Here is a 13,462-nt window from a genome sequence, read left to right on the forward strand (position 1 = left end):
CAGTTTTTAGCACAGAAAAAAAACCAACACTTGCCATCGTTGTCTTATTGTTGTAAATGTGTGTGTGAGAGAGAGAATGTTTGAGAGAGAATGAAAGCTAGATTTACAGAGTACATTGTGCATTGTCACCTAAAGGAACAGGTCTTAGTTAAGTACTTTTCTTAAGTCCTGTTACTATAAAGCAATGTGATGTATAGAGAAGCATTTTTGTTCCTCGTTGTTGTTTGGTTGCCTTTCCTGTGCACAGATGTTCATGTCCCATCGTGTGACAGGCTCTCACTATTTTAGGTCAGCCTTTCAATGCTCCAGTGTGACTCAAGAATGAAAGGGCATGAACAGGGAAGAGGCAAAAATAGCAGCTGGGCCACAGAAGCCAATGCCTTGACAAAGCCTTGGACATGTGCGTTCCCTGACCTGAATAACCAAGAGAAGTGAGGAGCGCTCGACCAGGTAGACCCCAGACCTGACGGAAAATAGCACAACTTTTCTCTCACTGCCATCGGTGCTTTTTATTTTGCTGTTTGCTTCCTGAAGCAGAAGCAGAGCTGAGGGTATTCAGTTCACAAAAGGCTGTACAGGAGAGCTCTCAAAACTCATTTATTTATTGAATTTGAGTGTTGAGATCAGGTTTAATGTGCTGAAACAACTGCTAATGTGCCTCTGCTCCCTCATGCTTGCATTAAGATGTGGGGGCATTTGCTGTTAGGTTTCCAAACATGTTTTTCTGCGATCCCTGTCCAATTACTCACACTCGAGAGGTTTCGCTCCAATCGCTGTCTTTTAACTCCAGGGTTAAATGGAATTAGAAAAGCTGAGACCTCATCATCATCATCCGTTCCAATTTGTTTGCACTTTCACATTCGCCACCTGCTGCCAAGTAACATCACTTTTCCATTTTGGAAAGACTTTCAAAGAACAATGGGTGCGAGGCACACAGCGCAGACATGATCTGTCGTACACTCTGCTCATCAAGTACAGTTCATTCCTTCACAAAAAAGCTGCAGAAGAAGCAATTACTTGGTGAAACACATTTGCAGCTATGGCTTGATATCAGCTGAAACAGTAACAAGTCTGCAGAACTCCTCAGCAAAATTCATTCTTATTTCATTTCAACAGAGCTGATGCAAAACTTGCAAACAGTCACAGACAGGGTCCTGCTTTATGCCCAGGCCTGTATGTCACATAGTATGCAGCTGAATCTCCCCTCTTCTTATATGACAGGAAATCACGTCACTCCTGGGTTGTGATTGCTTTGGCACATTGCATGTTTGGTATTTGTGTTCAGGCATATTAACACCACTGTCATGTCAAGCTCTTTCACATCATCTTGAGGTTTTCTCCGCCTCTTTTCCCATCTGCTGGAGGATGGCTGGGTTGCAAATGATCAAAATCGGCTACATTGGTCCTAAAGCACAGCGGGCGACGGCGGCTTGAAGAAGGAGGGGTGGGGGGGGGGGGGTGGGATATGACATGGAAATCAAAAAGAGAGAAGCATAAAAGACGTTGAAAGAGGAGAAGAGAGAGCGCTGGTCGAGGATGAGGGAGAGGAAGTTATATGGTGTCAGGGGTAGGATAGAGAGGGAGATGAGAAAAAGAGAGAGCGGAAGGAAGACAGAAACAGACGGGGTTGGGGGGGTTGGAACTTTTCAATTACAGCTCACACAGACAACAAAGACCCAGATTTCAAGAGACTATAACAATCTGCAGCCCAGAGGGAAAAGCTCATTTGGCCTCCTTCATTTCTCCTCTTCTTCTCTGCACAAATTACAAGCTGGAATATTTAATGCGTTCCTTTTGTTGCACAAGCAAACACAAGCTTTCCTATCATTACAGATGTCCAGAATGCTGCGATTGGCCACCTGGGAGATAAAATAAAAAAAATGGCCTGAACTTTGGTTGGGTTTAGTAAGTTGTTGTAGTTTTTTTAAGTTGATAAGCTGCAGACTAGAAGTGAATAGTCACCACAAAGTCACTTATAAGTGACCCACTTTTGAAGGCTTGCATTCAAAATTTTAGATGTTGGCAATTCAAGAAGAAGTGATTCTGCTTGAATGGCCTCTGAGTGTGGGTACATGTCCATCTAAAGATTGTGTTTAATAATGACTTGCTCATCATACTGTGGGATAAGACTAGTAATGTTTGGGGTAAAAGGCAAAAAAAATGAGTTCATGGAATTACTGAAGTTAATATTTATTTGAACTGTGAAATATTTAAATGTTTACCATCAAAACAATTCTTCAGAATGTACACAAGTTCTTTATAAATGTAAACTTTTATACCTTGTAAACTGGTTATGCAGAAAAAAACAAAGCGAGTGCATCAGAGGCAATATTTAAGTCAAGGAGCAAAGAGCGCTGGTAAATTTAAGAAAAAAAAAAAAGGAAGAGAGCTGTTTGCCTGGACCAGCACCATGGATGTGTTTGAGCTTTGAGGGGTACCGATACACGGATAACAGATACCACTAATTGGTATCGGTGCATCCGTACTAATGATTATCCCGATGACCTATCCAGTCAGGGATAACGAGGGACTGGAGACAGTCTCAGCAAATATTGGGCAAGAGGTGCCACAAACCTGTACAGGAGACCAGTCTTGAACAAAGTGGACACTCAGCGAGTGGTCAGACTGGCCATCCATATCGTGCAGTACTCAAGCCTGATTGGCCTCCTGCACCACAATTCCCCCACTGGCAGATACGGTCAGCAATCACAACTCCAGTATAAATCTCTTTATAATGTCTCTTGTACACGTCATCACGTCATAATCCAACACACACATATCCCACCTATGTCATTGTGAGCCTCTGTTTGCAAGAAGTACGATCCAAGAGAGTCAGCACATTGGAAAACACAAAGAACATGGGTTTCACTTCAGTTAGTTTTTGGCTTATGTTGAGTGGTTTTGATCAGACATACTCCTCTGACATCCCTGATTTGATTGATTATGCAAGGTGTCAATTTTCAGTTTGATTTTCAAGAGGAGCACTGACAGTATTTACAAGTGAAGCGTGCTTGTGCATGGCACAGATGGCCAGTGTGACCGCCTCCATAGAGACAAACATCTCTCTGTCCTATCAACAATAAAACTTTTTACATTGTAGCCCTGCAGGCCTGGATCACTTACATTAGAAACTCTGAATTTGAAGCATATACATACGATTTTCTTTAGTAGTTCCTGTGTTTGTGTTTTTGATTTTGCATGTTATACTTGATAATACAGTAGTCTTGTTTTCCATTTGCGGTAATTCTCAGCTGTTGAGTTTGTTTTGGACTCCTTAATGTATTTTTGAACTTGCATCATTCTGCATTTGCAGCTCATACCCTTTAAGTGAGGATTGTTTGAGCTGTTAAAGGTTGTCAGCCATCACAACTTCCGTATTATGGGACAGGGGTTCCCAAACTTTTCAGCCTGCAACCCCCAAATGATAGTCCCAGAGACTGGCGACCCCCACTGCCCCTGGAGGTTGCTCAAAGCTGTACATAGCACTAATAAGGCAATCCAGAAGCAGATTTTTTAACGCCACAACATAAGACCACAGCTAAACAGCTGTTACTCTGAAGTAATTTTCATGTTAGACTTCAGCAGTGAATTTAATTCAAGTCTAAAGTTTTCAATGTTTTTCACAATAATGGATAAAACACACATGTGATTCATTCATTTGACTTAAATTATTTAATAATAACACTCCCTTTTATTTTGAAGGCACCTCATGACCCCCATGTTAGGAACCATCTATAGATGTCTTGGTTTCCCTACCATGATTCTCTGCTATGAGGAAAAATCTGATTTAAAGGGGAAATATCATGCTTGTTTCTCCTTTTCACTATGCCAGACTGGGATGCCTGTAAAGCATTTCTGCCCTCAGTACAAGTCATTTAGTCCCTTCATTGCCCCACAATCGCGTTCTCAATATCCTCATTTTAGGCCATTCTGAAGATCTCGTTGAAACGCTCCGTTTGGAGAATGACCTCCAGTAACCTCGCAACGTCACAGCCCTTTGTGCTCTGATTGTACAGTTCTATCAGAGGGGCGGAGGGGGTAGAGCCAGGGGGGCGGTTTTTGCAGCATGGCAGTATTTACAAAATCGCCTTACTGGATATGTCCCCTTTAAGAATTTCTATGTAAGCTTCACTTTTAAATCCCAAAACACTAACAGTGACAACAACAATTTAGAGTTTATCATGGGACTCCTAATCGTTTAATTGTCTTTGCCTAAAAGAAGAAAAATCCCATACATCCTGGGTTTTTTTTTTTTTTTTTTTTTTTTTTTTTTTTTTTTTTTTGGGGGGGGGGGGGGGGGGGGGATAACATTGAAGCAAAAAGGGGAATCAGTGGGACCAGACTATTGATTCAATCCCATCATGGAAACAGACACTCTCATCACAGCCTGTTTAACACAGAGGGGCCTTTGTCAGTCAGGTTTTCAGTGTGAGTGACGAGCATAATGACAAGATGACTTGAAAGGAGGAGACAAAGGACTCTCCTGGCAAACATAACGAATAATTGCGCCAACATCAAACAACTTCTGGCTTGGAGAATTAAGCGTTTGTATTATTGTTGTGTTCCCAAAAGAACAGACTCAAGACTCTAATTAGAGATTCATCTGCTGTACCTGTCACTGCACTAACAAACACACAAAGACCTACATCCCTGCTCTCTCCTCCAACCAAATCTAGAGACTGGTGGCAGCTAACTTTCCTCTCTAACGTCATTCAGCTTTCAAATGTCTGAGAGATTTGTCTGCTGTGTGTGAAGTAGCTGTGATGTTGCTGCGAGGAGGGAGGAGGAGGAGAAGTAGGGGGCTCACATCAGCATCTGTTCCTCCACCTGTCTCCCCCATAACTGTCTGAGAAACTACATCTGAAAATGATTTCACCGAGCAGCAATCCTCAGTGCTGGGGAATAAAGCCACTGCAGAATCAAGAGAGGAAATAAACTGTAGTTCACTGAGTGGCCACAGGAGGCTGGCTCCTGAAGTGAGTCAATCCCCATTAGGCCTAATATTGAGACTCCCAACTTACAGCCCAACAAAACATGTTTACAGTCTGATACTAAATCAGCTAGTTCAAAGCTCTCTATGTACTTTTACTGCTCATGAATAAGTTACCCCAGGAGTGAACTATGCTCACGTTTTCCTTCATTGGTTCAAAACTGAGCAGTTCATTTTTACAAGTTCACTCACAACACTGGTTAGGCCTTTTCTCTGGAAAACTTTCCTCCTCCCACATTGGAGCTATATCACACATGCTGCAATGTGTTATCCCAATGCTAGCTGCAGCTACTACTGCTTAATATTTTTTTCAAAATTAGTTTTTTTGCAATGACGTTTTGGTAACTTATAAGATTTGAGCAATAAGAAAGTCTTTTTCCTACTTGAAAACTTGTATCTTGGCATGCAAGATTTACTCAGGTGACACTGTCTTCACTTTCTTGACAGCTCCTCGGGGCTGTGCATTTTCTCTTTAGCACCATTTCCACCAAGGGGTTAGTGTAGACCGGTATAAGTTAGACAGATAAAGCCTGATCCAGTGTGCGTTGGCACAGCCACTGTGCCCCTGTTGGCAGGGGGCGTGTAAGCCGAATACTGGTAGCCTCGTCAGCTACATATGGTAGCGCATGTGTACTCCCTTAATAAATCCAATGAAGAGTAAAACACGACACATTTAACAAAGAGCAACGATGGGAAGAGATAAGAGATGATTCTTTCGACCAATGAACAGACCGCAGTGTTTCATGCTCTACCTTTTAGGGTTGGATTGGTATGTCTGGTGCCCCAACAGAAGGGTCCTTAATAGTGGGACGTTATCCTACAGCGCAATGACGCTGAAATGAGGTATATTTACTGTAATTTTTGACGTCCAACAACATCCATAAAAGGTCAGATATAGATGTCAAAATTGGTGCCTATTTTGCTCTGACGTCTAGATATGATCTTCAACGGATCAACCCAATATTGACGTGATCTGCACGTCTCTCTGATGTCCAATGTTTGGGGATGGGTTGGTAATTTGGGGACCTGTCCCAGTTTTAGTCAACAGAAATGCCACAAAAACTGTGCCATACTATAACAAAACAAACTGAACCACTTGGTGAAAACTGAGTTTTTGCATTATGGTTGATCTTATAGGCTATTCCAACATCTGCTGTGGTGAATTAATTCAAAGTTTCTTTTTTTTCCAGTTTCTTTCATCGAGATTAAATTGGAATAAAATATTTGCTTAATTGAGCAGATTTCCTGCAACATTTTATAAATTTCATGCTTTACAGCTCTCAAAGTTTGTAATTTAGAAGCTACAGGTCAGACAGTACTTTTACACTGGAGTGTCTTTTTACACTGAAAGAAAATTCCATTTTCTGTTCAAATTAATTTACTTGGAGGAGGCATAATGAGCACGCTTTTAAGCTGAAATCACATCTAACATGAAACCTTTCCCCTCGTAATGGCCCGCAATTACTCTCTCTGGTAAATGCAATGTGCGTGTCATCATAGGGGAGGTAGGTGTGAGCTGTTTAGTCATGCGAGCTGCTGTCTGTGAAGCTGCTCCTCTGGAAAATAAAAGAATAGAAAAAAAATACCCGGAGATGATTAGTCTATTATCAAGCTCCTTTTAACACTTTTACTGTGCCACTAGCTCAGAGAGAGGAGCTCGCTGTGATGGGAAATAATGAGGATGAATTATGTGGAGGTAATGGTGAATGATGGAAGCAGCCAGTGATGCACCATCATCATCACCATCTTCCTCCTGCCGTTCTCAAAACTTGGATATACCCAGACTGTGTTTATTACCCTCATCAGGATGCACTTGCTCGCCCTCTTGCTATCTCACTTGGAAAAAAAAACACACAGGGGAAGAAAAGCTCTCTGTGTGGAAGCACGCGCTCATTCATCCACCAGCCCTCACTGCAGAGGCGGGAAATAACTGCTCACACGACATTTTTCATGAAAGAGCAGAAAGAGGAGCAGCTTTAAGGACCACACGTTGCAATTAAAGGACAGCAGTCATGATGCGGGACGCTACAATTTGCATTTAACCTCTGGAAATATCTCGGAGCGCGCGGACAGCCTCAGAATGAACTCTTCTGCGCTCGTGCCTCCGCTGCTGCAACTTCCCGCCGAGGAGGAGCGGATGGATGAGCGGGGGCTACTGGGGAACCGAGCTCCGAAATAAAAGTTGTTAGAGAGCGGGAATCAAGCTGGAGCTGCGCGAAAACCGAAGAGTAATACCGATCTTATGTAGGATTTAACCCTATCTCCAAACTGAAGAGGATTTACTCACAGCTCCTGGTAGATCGAAAGAGTTCAATATTGGATAATCAGGTAAGTTCCCCAAGATAATTATACATTTGATCATGCTTTTAGCACTTTAACACTTTGGAATTATGAGTGTAAAGGGAAATACCCAATCAAACCCTCTATTCTTTGCGACGCACTACTCCTTCATCCCTAAATTTATGAATAACTCCCTTACTGCTCTTTCCTCCTCCCAGTCCGGAGAGAATGAGGTGTCGCTGGGTGAAGCATGAGCTGTCAGAGGATCAGTCATAAGCGGCTGTCTCTGCCATGGGAGGGGGCGGCTCTCAGCATCTGGATCTGCTGCTGCTGCTGCCTCTGGACCTCCAGGCCCGCCGCATCCGCCTCCGCGGCCGATGGAGCCGCAGCCGCAGCCGGACAAGGCGACGGCGTCCCGGGCTCCCTGGGCTGGCTGCTGTCCGATAAAGGACCCTTCCAGCAGTCTCTGGAGTTCACGGAGGCTGCGGAGAGATACCAGCAGGGCTTCAGCACTAGATATAAGATCTACAGGTGAGCCAGATACTGAGCTCTGCTGCATGTGTTTTATTTCAGTGTGTATTACAAGTTTTGATCAGAAGTTTTACTCCTGCAGGTTCTCATTTCCCAAAACACACTTCAGGGTAATTTTGGTGATGAGCATTTTGAGCCGTAGAGGATCTAATCAACGAAAGCATCTGCTGTAGTGTTTGCAGTGAAAACCTGCTGTCTTTCAGGATGGCTCTCACAGGTATCACACCTGCACTGAATTAGCTGCGAGCTGATGAGCAAATCTGAAGAAGTACTGTAGCGCCGCTGAGTGTGCCCTTTGCTTTGTCTGTCAGGCTGAATACTGATCAGTCAGGCGAAAAGCAGCAGATATCCCTCTCCTGAGGCTTCAGGGTGGGACATAATTGTGGTATTGGCGGTTTTAAAAACGACTCTTGCGGCTGGAGTTAATCTCATGACAGAGTGCGAATAGGGTTATTCTTCCAATGACTTAGTGTCCCTGAGCTGCACTTGGTTGCCACTGCTGCTGCTTCTTGAAACATCCATTAGAGGCTTTGTTTGGGCTTGCATTGTTCTGTTCGGTACTGCTATGTGCAGTTGTTTATTGATTGATACATTCCCACATTTTTTTGGAGTTTGAGCCTCACTTGAAGGTTAGTACACTCAGCGTGTACATGCCATTTAATTTTGACAGAAGTGTGTTTGGACTCTTTTGACTAGGGTGGCACAAGGGGGGTAATAGTTTGTTAAGAGGTGGTGTAAAGTTTTTTTCATACACAGTCAAACACATGCCCAAATAGGATTTTACATGATATCTGTCTCTGATAAATATATTTTTGACACTATTATTAGATTTATCTATATACTGTGCAGGTGTTCATTTAAAAATATAAAAAAGAAATAAAAACATATTTTGAGTTTTATTTTTGATGTACTTAAGAAATTGTATGACCAAAATTTGCAACATTGAAATGCCTCAAAAGGTGATTGCATCCAGTTGCACTATTGCCCTGCTGATTAGTTCCAATATAAGTCCCAACTCAGGCGTGATAAATTGCTTGTTGATCACTAAAACAGGAAATTAAACTTGTAGGTAGAAATAGGTTAAAAGAGTGGGATCATTAGGCTGCTATCAGACTTTCAAGGGGTGGCGTGCCACCCCAGGCCACCCTTGAACCCGCCCCTGATTTTATCAAAAGAAGACATTAAGAGACTGTTTTTATTGGTGCATGTTTCATCATATTAAGGAAGGGCAATTTATCTTCTGAGTATCTTCTCTCCGATCTACTTCATCTGGATTCATGTTTCTGTCGGTGGATGAATTAATGAGCACATTCTTTCTTCACTCGAAACTTAACAGTGTTTATCTCACACCTGCCTATTTGTAATGTACCTGCCGTCCTAGTATCCCCTTGACTTCAGGCTTCTTCTTCCCTAAACCTCTTCCACAATCAGCGAAAATCACTGAAAATGACAAAGGAGCGCACAACTTGGACAGTCTCATGCGGCTGCCACCCGTATCGGCTAGCTGACATCTCACCACTCGATGCTCTGTTCACCTTGGAGCAGTCGATCCCGCAACCTGTAAGCTGCAAGCTCATATTTTCCCACCCACAGGCAGTTTTAAGGATTATGGATTAAGGGTGCCACCAAAATGGGACTCAACCACAGTTGGGAAAAAAAAAAATCTGCTGTGTTGGGATGATAACTGACAGGAAGTCAATTTGAACCAATTTTCAGTGTCTTTTCCTGTTTTGATATCATTTAATGCAAAGACTTAATCAGGAAGGGGATAAAATGTAGAAAACTAAAAGCATTTATTCCTAGAAATATGTCATAACTGAACTTTAAACAGCCATCAGAGTTGCTGATTCATTTAAATATGTGCTCCTAAATATCCTGAGGGTCTAAACTGCTCCTCTGACTTTTGTAATAGCTGAGACATCACCATCAGGGGCTGCCAATCATACAGCAGCATGTGATTAAGCTGCTCCCTATGTCTGCTCCTTTCACAGTTACTCTCATTGTGAATTCGTTTCACCACTTTCAATTCAAACAGTTAGATATGGTCATGTTTGGTGATGCATTTCCCCACAGTGAGCTCACCTGTGATTGCTGTGTGTGCATGCTAATGGGATAGCTGTAGGCTAAACCCTGGGCAGGATCCACACCACCCCAACTGTCCACCAGGGATGGGCTCTCACTCTGTCCCCTCGTTATGATGATTGGCTGTAATGACACTCCACACTGTCCCGGTTCCCCAATTATTTCTCTGCCGATCATTTTTCTCATGGCAGTCATTTGATTGCCTGTGAAGAGGAGAGGGAGGTACACAGAGCAGCAGGCAGCTCTGTGGGAGAGGTACACATTAACTGGTGCCGTGAAGAGAGAATGGCAGTCGCATCTCCCCGCTGGTTTGTTAAGAGCTGGAGTTCAGCGAGTCGTGTGTCCGAAAGGCAAAAGATAACAAATAATGGCAGACGATGATCATGTGGGACTATATTTTAGTTTAACACCTTTCTGTGAAACTGCTCGGGAGGAACAGCGATGCATTTTAATGAGTTCTGTTAAACTCTGGAGTTATTTAAAGCACTTCCAGGCTTGTTAAGACATGAGCAAGCACAGGAACAGAGATTTGCAGAGAATTAAAATGATGGTAAATTTTACCTCATAATTTGTTCCAACTTTACCATAAAAACATTCCAGTGTGACTTGGTTAGGGTTAGGTCTGCACGATGTCTAGATTCATCTGATGCTGATTCACAAGAGATTTTCAGTGAATTACTGCTGTTACTGTACAAACAACCCTCTAACAAAGTGAAATATTTGACCCCAGAGCAGTAACTAGAATGTTCCGACCAACCCACTCCAGATGTTCGCTTTATACTTAATTTAATGTCTTCTTAACATTGTCCTGGACTTCTCCTATGCACATGTGTTCACTGCATTGTTCACTGGCCAGATGTTCATGATGCTACACCTCATCTGTTATCTGACGCAGCTGTATTGTTGCATTAACAGATGATTTTACACTAACATACAATGAACTGTTGGAACAAGCCTTGGGCGTTGTAGTTGCATCACTGTTTCACTGCTGCTTACAGTTTGGGGATAGTAACTTCTCTGACATGTTTGCGTGACACATAGCATGGTTTAAGTATATTAATGAGGTTGTGGAAGGAAGTGTTTCCAACAGTGCCGTACAGATGTTCATCCATGCATATGAATGTTTTGACAGCCCCAGTGTTTCGATCAGTCTTTTTTTTTTTCTTTTTTTTTTGGGCACACAGAGAACTCATGGTTACTGAAATGCAAATGCCTTCTCTGGTGGGGTATATTTCTGCAGATTGTATCTCTGGGTGATGCCTCATTAAATGGTTCTGTTGATTTGTAGTACTTCCACATTTTTACCACCACGTTGCACATGGAGCTTGTGCCCTTCCTTTTGTTGGCCAGCTCTTTTCTGTCTTCAGAACTTTAAAAACCAAAATGTAACTGGACATCAGCTCTGAGGACTGAGCTGCTTCGGTGGAGCAGCTCAGCTTCCTGCCATGTTTGTTTTGAGGTAGCAGTCTCTCATGTGGCCAGATCTAGTTGTACGTGTGAAGGCTATTCTCACAGGACAGGGGCACCCCCACAGGAAAGATGATATATCAAAAGATTGATCTCAGGATTTTACAAACCAAATCTCCATTTAATATCTTAATTAAAACTAAATTGGTTGAAACTTGTTTTTTTTTTCACCTAACCCTAAATTTAGGCATTGATTTTTCTTTTTTCAATCAGGAGAGACTTAAACACAAGAACAAGTTATGAACAGATTTAATGAATAAATACAAAATAAAATTTGGCAGTTAGATCCCATCAATCGTTAAGCATAAAAATCAATGAAGGGGGTAACATGACGTGGTGAATTATAAATCTCCTCCGATGGAGTCTAGACCAAGTGGCAACCTCTGGAAGAATATCCTAAGAATATTAGACAATGCAGAAGTGCTAAAATCTGCTGTTTTTCAAGTGCCGGGAGTCACACACACACTAAGCCAAAAAAGCCATTTTCAAAGCAGAAATTAACCTATTTATAGCCTGGCTCAAAAAATGTTTCCTGTCTGAGTCACTAATTTTACTACCGGCACCCACTGTGCGGGGGGGTGAATTTTTTTCTAACGCGGCCGTTTAGAGGATATTTAGATCTCAAGCTCACCCAATAAGAGGCACAGCTGAGGGTCACATGACCAACAGGCGCCCTATGGCTGCAGGCGAAGCCCTTGCCACTACCAATATGGCCGCTATAGACGATGTGCTTCATTTTCCGTTTCAGAAACAGATGGGTGACGTCGCCGAGACTACGTCCATGCTTTATACGACATATGGTCTACACACTAGACGCTAGTTGCTTTTCTCTAATTTTCTCACTAGGGGGGTCCAGAAAGTTGCTAAAAATAGCGACAAAATCGCTCAGTTGGCAACACTGCTGAGCAAGAAGACTGGGGCCTTGCCCACATGTAGCCAGGTATTTGGGAAACCGCATATATTTTTATACATTTACTCCTGTTTCCCACACAAAACTGCAGCTTTACGTCACCAAAAACAACATTTTCTGAAAACTTCGGCCAAAGTAAAGATTTTTGAAAATCCGCTTTCATGGTTTCGTGTGGACGCCAGTAGACAGAGTCTTCAGTTCTTAAACGTCACAGCTGCACGACAGGGCTCACACTGATTGGCTGGCACGGGTTTTACATGTGGAAAACACTGCCTATTATGGGTTTGGCATGCCTCGAGCTGCACTTATCAGCGGGTTTTCCCACTGTGGACACTGTGGATGAAAGAATTTTTTTAAAAGAACAAGGGGGAGATACCCACTGTTGAAAATGCCCAGCTATGTGTGGACCAAGGTTATAACAGTTAACTAAAACGAAACTAAAAAGGAAAACTAAAATTCAAAATACATTTCAGTTAACTAAAACTAATAAAAACTAGAAAAGAAAACAAAAACGATAAGTAAACTAAAACTGTATCTTGTGTTCACAAAACTAACTGAAACTAACTAAAATTAAAAACAAAATTCCCTTAGTTTTAGTTTTTGACAATATTAATAGCCTTTAGGATTTAAATTAATCCGACACATTTTCCCAACCAATTTTACGACAGTTTTCGGCAGTTGTCAGCAACATATGCGAGTTTTTTTTCCTTAGGATGACATCGGGAAATCCACACCCCCAATGCATGTGATTGGTTCCTGCAGCATCTCTTCTTCTTCTGTATAATCCTGCTGATTTGACGAGTGCATTACATGCGCCACCATCGGTCTCCAAGGGAAATGAGGCGCCTCACAGGTAGTTTACAATAACCTATCAGAATGATATATAAAATCAGAACAAGAAGAAACGTGCTCTTGTTCTCATCGTGTCTCTTCGTCCTGGCAGACTACCTGCGTTTGTTTATATCTGGCATGCCGCACACGGACTTATACACTAAGCGGCAAGCACCTCATAGCCAGCTGTGGCTCTGCAGTGGAGGTAGCGCCATTTTATGACACGATGAGAACTAAAACCTTATTTAGCTGTGTTTTTGTGTGAAAGTAACACGCTGAAAATTCTCTAAATAAAGCGTGAATGCAGACAGATATCAGATTTTTTCGGTGGGAGTCCGTTTATTTGTGTTTTTGGTCAAGTAAAATATGGC

The 13,462-nt window shown here is 42.4% G+C and overlaps 1 protein-coding gene across 1 annotated transcript in view; it reads left to right on the forward strand.

The window, feature by feature from the left end:
• The first annotated feature begins 6,555 nt into the window (after positions 1 to 6,555).
• The window catches only part of LOC141803770 (BMP/retinoic acid-inducible neural-specific protein 3-like), a 34,259-nt gene continuing 27,352 nt past the window's right edge, over positions 6,556 to 13,462 (forward strand). Inside the window, exons 1-2 of the mRNA XM_074687770.1 lie at positions 6,556 to 7,318; positions 7,489 to 7,801. Coding sequence (XP_074543871.1) covers positions 7,521 to 7,801 — 281 coding nt within the window. The 5' untranslated portion in view covers positions 6,556 to 7,318; positions 7,489 to 7,520. The remainder of the gene's footprint in view (positions 7,319 to 7,488; positions 7,802 to 13,462) is intronic.

This window comes from Halichoeres trimaculatus, unplaced genomic scaffold (genome assembly GCF_033239565.1).
Source record: "Halichoeres trimaculatus isolate MK-OKI-2021-1 unplaced genomic scaffold, fHalTri1.1 fHalTri1_scaffold_15, whole genome shotgun sequence".
NCBI lineage: Eukaryota > Metazoa > Chordata > Actinopteri > Labriformes > Labridae > Halichoeres > Halichoeres trimaculatus.